The sequence below is a fragment of the Aethalodelphis obliquidens genome, unplaced genomic scaffold (genome assembly GCF_003676395.1).
Source record: "Aethalodelphis obliquidens isolate GAN/ISIS:26980383/991018 unplaced genomic scaffold, ASM367639v1 scaffold16, whole genome shotgun sequence".
NCBI lineage: Eukaryota > Metazoa > Chordata > Mammalia > Artiodactyla > Delphinidae > Aethalodelphis > Aethalodelphis obliquidens.
This window is the reverse complement of record NW_020837960.1, coordinates 16,747,418-16,756,315: the sequence shown is the minus strand read 5'-3', so window position 1 is coordinate 16,756,315 and position 8,898 is coordinate 16,747,418. Positions and strand designations below refer to the sequence as shown.

The window sequence follows — 8,898 nt, the reverse complement described above, 5'->3', positions numbered from 1 at the left end:
CAAAAAATGGGCTGGGGGCTGGCTTCCATCCTTCTTTGCACGGTCACATTCTGAAGCAGAAGTCCAAGAAGTCAAGAAATTTAAATTCAAACCCAGACTTCCAGGTTGTAAAGGAAGCGCATTTGTCAATATCAAAGGTTAGAAGATATTTTGAGTTTGTAAGCTTGATTTATAACTTTTAAATTTTAGATATGTGACATGTAGAACTCTATTTGGAATCTTGCCCTCACACATTAGGAATCAGCAGGTTATAAGGATCTTCATGCTGTGAGCCTTGACACCCATAACACGTTTGGGGTGATAACTTGTTTTATTGTCTGTCTACTCTGATAGATATGAAGTTGTGTGGAGGCAGGATACCAGGCTGCCTTGTTTACAAATATATCCCAGTGTTAGTACGACTAGCCCATGGTAAGTGCTCACTAAATATGTCTAAAATTCTAAAATGGTAACTTACATGATTGGTGATAGCAAGTGGGTGAAGAGAAGAGGTACAAAGGGGTAAAATAATCTGAAAAGAGAAGTTCTTGTTAAATTGTAATGGAGATTGAGCAACAGTCTGGAAGTTTCTCTTCAGTCAATCAGGAGGAGTGGCAAACATGCAACTTCTATCGCCTTAAGAACTAGAGTTGAAGTAATCTATTTATTCATTCTAACCTTTAGGTGTTTTTTCTCCCCATCAACTGAGTGTTTGGACCAGGATCACACAATGTGAGGGCCTGGAGTTCTTAAGTGACTGATTCCCTAAAGTCCACTAAAAAATATAAATCATTTTTTTATGAAGAAATTTTTAAATGAAGAAAAAAGAACCCAGCTTTTTGGTTTCCCTTGAAAAATGGGACCTTTGTCAAGACCGGCCCACGGTCCAATATGGCCACAATGGTCTGAAGCCTTTAAATGAGCCTGTGTTTATCAACAAGCCACCACCCATCACTCACAAAAGTGGCCCAGACATAGCCAGGCCAGCAAAGGCCTCTTAATTCATGACCCCTGGACTTCGGGCTCTCTAAGTCCCCTTTGCTTTGAAAGAATATCTTCTTCAATCTCTTCATGGTTATATTTCTCCCAACCTTTGAATGACCTCAGTGTCATTTGAACTGTACTATAAGATCACTTGTATCTGCCAGAGATTCTGAAACTAAATTATTTCACATACATTCAGAGAAGCCCACCTGCTCCAGAAAGCAACTATTAGCGTTATGGATCCAAATTTCCCGTGATCATTCCTACGATGACCCTAAAAGGAGATGCTAGACTGGAGAGTCTGCGGATCAGGGCTTGACTACTTCCTGAAGGCTGAGAAGATTATGTGTGGTGGCAGAACGGAGGTATTGAGGGTACATAAATGCAGGAACTGCCAGAGTGGAGGCTGCAGAACGGGGCTTGGGAGGATGATGAAGAAACAGACCCTAGAGCGCTAATCTGTTCAGGTATTTATTGATTATTCACGACGTGCCAGGCACTTTATTAACAGAGGGTTTCAGCAATAGACCTACCAATGTCCCTACTTTAACTGAGCTAATTCCGATGCAGTAAGCCAGGTAACACACACACATAAACACATATATCACATACATATGTACATGTCAGGTGGAAATAAATGCTAATTATAAAACCAAAGCAGAGCAAGGGAACAGCGAATGAGGGTGGCTGCTATTTCAGGAGACTCCCCCCACCCCACCACCCCCACCCCCACCTCGACCCAAAGAAGCAAGGGAACAAAGCACGAACCATGGATTCGTTTCTAATTTTCTAGGCTACGGGGAGAGAGGTGCGCCTCCCAGGAAGCCCCGCCCCCTCCCTGTCAATGGGGCGCAAAGTACCAACTCCGGGGAAGCTCCTTCCACCCCACCCCGCCCAGAGGCGGCCTTGGGGGCGGAGTCTCGCGCCCAGGCGCTCAAAGCGCAGCGCGCAGAAACCCGCGCGCTTAGGGTTCCCGACATTCTCCTGGTTCGGGAGAGTTATCCCCGCCGAAGAATGGCATGCTGGGAACTGTAGTTTCCTGCCGCAGCTCCGCGTCTCGGGGGCAGTAAAAGCGGGTAAGTCTGGCTCCATTGCTGGCACATGACTTGCAGCTCCGAGGGGTTGTGGGGAGTCCTTGCTGGGGGGGCGGGCGTTGGCGGGGGTCATCCCGAGAACCATCGGGCACATCCAGCCGGCTAGCATCCAGGCCGGAGGCCGCCTGCGTCACGTGACTCAAGGCTCTGCAGGCGCCCGCGGTTCCTCAGCGCTGTTCCCGCCCCGCCCCTCCCGTCTGTCCGCCTGAGCCTCCCCCGGCGCTGCTGCCACCTCGCGCTCGGAGGCGTCACGGAACGTGCTCTCCTCTCCCCCTCCCCCTCCCTTCCCTCCGGCCCTCCCCCACCTCCCCCTCCCGCGCCGAGACTCGCCGCCGCAGCCGCCGGAGTAGCCGCCGCCGGAGCAGCGCGCAGCCATGGCCGAGAACCCCGGCTTAGAGAACCACCGCATCAAGAGCTTTAAGAATAAGGGCCGAGATGTAGAGGTGAGTGTGCTTCCGCGGCTGGGGCCCGTCCGGCTCGCCCGCCTGGCCGCGCCGGCCCCGAGGCGGCAGGGAGGGGCGGGGGGCCGGCGCCGGGCTGGTTCTTGCCGGCTCGCGGTGGGTCGGAGTTGGCCGCCGCCTCTCGTCATCGCGGCTAGGGGCTGGGCGGAGCGGGCGGCGGGACGCGGGCCGGGCTGCAGCCGCCCCCCGGAGCTGCCGGCGCAGAGACCTGGAAATACCGGGGTTTTCGGCCCCGTCACGCGGGCGCGGCCTGCTGTCGGCGAGGAAGAGGTGTGGAGCTGAGGCGGGGTCCGCGGGCCGGGGCCTCGCGGGCCGGGGATGCTGCCGCCCGGATCTGTCGACCGCCCCACCGAGGGGGCGGCCGCGGCTCACGCCCGCTCCCCATGCAGCCTTCCGCCCGGCGCAGCCCCCTCAGTGCCTCCCGCGCTGCCGCACATGGAGCCTCGACTCTGCCGGTCCCCGCGCCTACCTTCTGCGAGCCGGGCCCAGGCGGGCGGTGGCGGCCCGCAGAGGGGGGTGGGGACCAGCCGGGTAACTGACTTGTCGGAGGGTGGTGGATGGGGGAGGGTAGGATGCGCCAGGACCGTTTTCTAATATTCCGGTGCGGTTCTCTGGAGCAGTCGTGCTGAGCTTTTCCAGCTCATACTCTCCTTACTGCTGGCATTTGGAGCAAGCTGAAGGTGGACAATAGTTTACCATCTATTGTGTGGAGGCTTTGGAAGAGACGTTGTTCCGACCTCCGCGCACAGGACCTGTTTTCTGAGCCTTTTCTTGTAGTGGGGGTGTGCATAGGGTGATCATGTCTTTGACACGTTTTACTGAAATAAATTGGATACGTACGTTCATACGGCCTTGTATATATTTCTTGCTCCAAACTGGTAGAATTTCCAAATGATTGCAAAACTGTAAACATTCATCGTGGTCACTCTGTTGCTACTCAGCATGTTGCCATTGTCTCATTAAGGTGACATTAGCAGGTACTATTTGCAAACTCGGCTTATCCAGGCAGCGCTAGAGGTCTCTGCAGCTACCAAAAGCAGTGTAGTTTAATGCACAAACTTCACTGGGACTCTCACCTCTGGATATGTTAGGGGGAAAGTGTTTCAAGTCCACAACCTGCTTTTCTAATACTAGGTGACATGATTTGCAGTTTTGTCATTCTTGCTAAGGGGCCATTGTGACTAAGAAGTGTGCATTTTATCCTGTCCTAAAGAGAGAAGGTGGTGAGGGAAAATAATGCCAGTCAGCGTTCTGTTTTGTAGAAAAATAGAGAAAACACAGGCCATTTTTTGGAGCTATAAAATTACATACCAATTAGGAAATAGTATGGAATTCCCATTTGATTGAGACAAATAAAGTTCATCTATCTCTGTCCTGGTCATGGCTAAATTTCTTTTGTGAGAAATATTGATACTTACAAGCAAAAGTGAAACCTAGGAATAGCAACAAGAAATTTTGTAACTGCCTCTTGTTTTGGGTCCACTTGATGATAGGAGTTAAGTTTGAATTTTGCCCATCAGTATTTGTTCTTGAAGCTAACTCCTATTATAAAACAAAAGTTAATGTAGTTTGAAAAAATACGTGTATTGTTTGTACAGAAAAACTAATTAACAGCCTTTCCTCTCTTGGATACTGGTACAAGTTTTTGTCTTATTTTTTGCCCCTATTGTTTCTGGCAGCTCAGTGATACATAGTAAGGACTTCTGCACATAATAGGCACACAGTAAATATCTGCTGATAATCAGAATGTAACCAGTGACTTCTGGATGCATGGTTGCTAAGCCTTTCAGCCTGAAAATATTGGTGACATTACAATTCCCAGGATTCAGGAGGGTAACTAAGGCATGAAATAGCAGACATTCAAATGGTAGTTCCATGTGTCAGACACTATACTAAGAGCTTCATGATACCTCTTTTAATCCTGTGACAACTTTATGAGCTAGGTGTAGCATTATCCACACTTTACAGGAGGAAAGTACTTTAGATGAGGAAACTCAAGACTGTGTGTACAGCGTGCACAAGGTCATGGAGTGGGTATGAGCATTCATTCATTAATTGTCTATTGGGTATCTAACATTGTTCAGTCTGTACCTCAAGGAGTTTACCTTTACAGTTCTGTAGGAGTGTAGGAGAGTAAACTGATAATTACAATGCAATACATCAGTAAGTGTATTCTGAGAATGTGTGAGAAAATCCTGACTTGGAGCTGAGCAGTCAAGGGAGATGTTCTGGTTGATTCCTAGTGGATGAATGGGAGTGAGCTGATCCTGGATGAAAGAAAGTTGGCCTGGGAGAGGGAGAGAGCAAGGAAGGGGCATTCCAGACATCAGGGAGTGGTAATTGAAGAGTCCTGAGAATGTAGGACTCTTCAGTTACTGCTGTTACTTCAGTTACTGCTGAGAGAGGGATGCTAGAAATGTGACTAAAGGATGAACTGGGGTCAAATCTGATCAAGTGACTTTATTGTAGAATTTGGTATAACTGAGACTAGACACCATATCTAGTTTAGTCTTACCCATTTTAGAAACTATATTACACTAGAAACTTATGTTGCAGCTTAGCTCTGTGACTAAATAGCAGTGATTATCAGGCTATTTCAAAAACAGTGAGATGTACTTTGATGAGATAGCATTCCTACTTTTTCACACATAGGATAGATAAAAGATATAAATTATACAGCCAGCTGATACACAAATAAGATGCTAGGCGCAAGAATAAAATACATATTTTCTAAAAATAAAAGTGTGGGGTTATGCTAGGGAATTGTGAGTAGGGAGAGGGTTCAGGAAGAAAGTAGTTTCATAGTCATTCAGCTGGGAATAGCTTCATAGAAGAAAGGTTGGTGAATTTTATAGAAAGTGTGGACTAAACTTGAACAGGGCACCTGAGAAATTAGTGAATAAAGATCCAGGTGAAAAAGAAGAAATTAGATTAAGGAGTGAAGAGATGAGACTTCAGGTGGCTTGTGGTGGTCTGAGAATATTTTTGTGGCAAAGAGTTGCTTGGAAACTTCTTGATATAGAGATCTGAAAGAATTTATTCTAGAGTAGAGTTAGGAGGTGTAGCATGATTACAGGAATGGAAAAAAGGTGACTGGCAGTAATATCTAGAATTAATTCTGGAGGAATGGTACTGTTATCCCATATGTAAGGAGGAATTTTCCCAAAAATTGAGATCGGGGATGGTCCTAACATGGAATGAGGATTTGAACCTCCTCCTATTCCCTTGTTCTCTTCTTCTTCTGTGTGAAGCTCACAGGAGAGAAAAGGGATAACACTTATCCTGAGGTTTATAGATGGAGGTAGGGGAGGGAGTAATTATCATGGACAGCAGTTCAAGGCTTGGGTAGGGTGAATGGATTTTGTAGCTACAACTAGGAAATACATAGTTCCATTTAGTAAATACTTAAAAATCAAACATGCAGGTAACTGCCATCCAGGTCAAGTTTTTCTTGCTCCTGTACACTTCAAAGATATGACATTTTCATCAGTGACAACTAATAATTATTTGAAAATTCTTAACACTTACTGAATGTTTACAGTCAACCTGTACCAAGTACTTTATATGGATTATTTATCTAGTCTTCACAGTCCTATAAAGTATGTATGTATTATTATCCACATTTACTTCCAAGGAAACTTGAAGCCTGCGGTTCTGAACTGTTCTGAACTGCGGTTCAGAACTGCGGTTCTGAACTAGCCCCAAGTCCTAGGTGGTTTAAGTGGCAGAGCCGAGACTTAAAGTGCAGCAGCATGACACTAAAGCCAGAACTCGTGCTCACTGTGCTTTACTGTCTCTTCACTGAGTGGAGCCTAAGACTTGGCTTGTATGGATGCACATCTGAAGGTTAATTAATGGGGAAAATATTTAATAAATCTTGACTATATCAGGGAAATTCCTATTTTGATAATTTAAAACCTTGCAAATAAAAACTTTTGTCATCCTATTTATCATTTGATTTATTTACCTTCTACTTTTTCACTTTTGCAAAGTTTCCTTATTAGTAAGAAGCCAGTTCATTGGTTTCACTGAAAAATAAGAACCCATATCTTTGGCCTTAACACTTAAACTTTAGGCTTCAATTTCTAATACTAGGGATAAATAAATATCTTCTCATTTGTAAATTCATCTAGCACTACCAAACTTGCTTCTCTCTTTGGAACCTTTGTTGGTAAGAAATACTACCTAACTGTTCAAGCTTCAAACCTTATCCTTGACTTTGACTCCCTTCTTCCCTTCCTTCACTTTTCTGTGTTAGTCATCTGATGAGCCCTCATATTTTTACCTTTGTTACCAACCTTACCACCCTGCCCTAGTTTAGGCCCCTATCACTGTCTCCTATACAGGTGTGATAGTGCACCTGGTTTCCCTGTATCTTCCCTCCCCAGTGAATGGATTGATCTTTCTGAAACCTTTTTGTGTTACTTCCCTGGCAAATCATCCCATTGCATTCAGGATAAAATTAAAGGTCCTTAGCATGCCTCACATAATTTCATAAAAAGGTCTGCCTTGGGCTTCCCTTGTGGCGCAGTGGTTGAGAGTCCACCTGCCGATGCAGGAGACACGGGTTCGTGCCCCGGTCCGGGAGGATCCCACATGTCGTGGAGCGGGTGGGCCTGTGCGTCATGGCCGCTGAGCCTGCATGTCCGGAGCCTGTGCTCCGCAACGGGAGAGGCCACAACAGTGAGAGGCCCGCGTACAGCCAAAAAAAAAAAAGAAAAAAAAAGGTCTGCCTTTTCTACCTCACCTACTGCTTTTCTTATATTTCCTATATATTTTGTATTGCTATCCATGATAAAGTACTTGAGATGGGGCTGTAACCAATACGTTTCCTTCCCATGCCTTTATATATGCTGTTCTCCTGAATGCCTTCTTTTGCTATCTGTTTGGTGGGGCTCACTCTGGCAAACTCTTTCTTCACTCATACTCCTTCATATATCTCTGGAACACCAAGATTGCAGTTCTGCCATACCATGTCATTATAGTTCAAAAAAACCTTCAGAGGCTTCCCTGGTGGCGCAGTGGTTGAGAGTCCGCCTGCCGATGCAGGGGACATGGGTTTGTGCCCCGGTCTGGGAAGATCCCACATGCCGCGGAGCGGCTGGGCCCGTGAGCCATGGCTGCTGAGCCTGTGCACCCGGAGCCTGTGCTCTGCAACGGGAGGGGCCACAGCAGTGAGAGGCCCGCGTACCGCAAAAAAAAAAAAAAACACCTTCAGAAATTCTCCACAGGGCCTTTCCTGACGAATAACATACTACAATCAGTCCCTATTTTTTCTCTTCTCTCTGTTTTTTTCTAAGTGAGTTTTCCTTTACCTCTTTGGGATAGGTTGCTGTGATGTACAACAAATTCTGTGTGTGTATTGCAGCTGTTAAAGTATGTGGTCTGTCAAGAAGCCCACTCATGGTAGGGACCTTGGGTCATTTAGTGACCAGTATATAAAATTTAATAAATACTCTTTAAAAGAGACTAGATAATGTACTTGGGAGTGAAAGGTACAGTATTATTCTAAAATATTAATAATTTCTTTTGTTATTGACTTTATGGCATTGATACCGTTGCCTACAACCCTCCTTTGACAATCTCTTCTGCTATAATGTATTTATGTAACATAAACTAATTCTTGCTTGAATGATAAAGAGGAATGATGTTAGTTCATGCAGAATTCATGTTGGTTGATATTTGATTTTTACCAGCACATTAACTATTTATCCCTCCCAAGTAGCAGCAGTTGAACACAAGTAGTTGAAGTACAGAAACAGTTGAAAATAGCAAGCCCAGGAGTATGCCTCTTGGCTCCAATTAACCATATGTTCTGTCTTAAAGGTGCTGATTGCTCCAACCATCTTGATGTATTTCCCTCTTTCTTCCTAATATTGCAGAACATGAAGTTTTCAGGAATCTATACGTCATATAGCAGGTACACTTATAATTATCTTTTCTCAAATTCACTATCTGGACATATAATCTTTCCTGGTCCTTCTGCCTCATTGATTACTCTTCTTTGGTTGGCTTTGCTGGTTCTTCTTTCTTCCCATTGATTATAGGCATATAATGTCCACAACTCACTTCTCTATTGGCTTTTTCTTACCCACATTAGCAGTTCCCTTAGTTTGAACGGTCACTTCAGTGTGGGGAACATAAATCTGTTTTAATCATCTGCTGGAAATTAATCACATGAGCATCACATCAGCTTCTCAAGCTCAAACTGTTTAAAGCCTTTGTTTTTTCTTTTTTCTGTTTATGGCATCATCACTCTCACTGTGACCTGAACTTGAAATTTGAGAGGTTTCTTGGACTCCTTCCTCATCTTCCACATTCAGTCAGATGCCAGTCATGTAGCTTGAATCTCTGTGCTGTCTCTGGATTTGGGCCCTGCC

General features: G+C 45.4%; 1 protein-coding gene across 4 annotated transcripts in view; it reads left to right on the top strand.

The window, feature by feature from the left end:
- Positions 1-1,923: 1,923 nt before the first annotated feature.
- KPNA3 (karyopherin subunit alpha 3) overlaps positions 1,924-8,898 on the top strand; it is a 91,926-nt gene continuing 84,951 nt past the window's right edge. Inside the window, exons 1-2 of one of the 4 annotated variants that reach the window (XM_027116356.1) lie at positions 2,118-2,500; positions 8,401-8,438. Coding sequence is in view for 2 of the 4 variants with exons in the window: in XM_027116353.1 (XP_026972154.1) it covers positions 2,432-2,500 (69 nt within the window). In the remaining 2 variants the exon portion in view is untranslated. Of the gene's footprint in view, positions 2,501-8,399; positions 8,439-8,898 lie in introns of those variants that run through there. The other 3 variants (XM_027116353.1, XM_027116351.1, XM_027116357.1) reach the window with 3 other exon arrangements.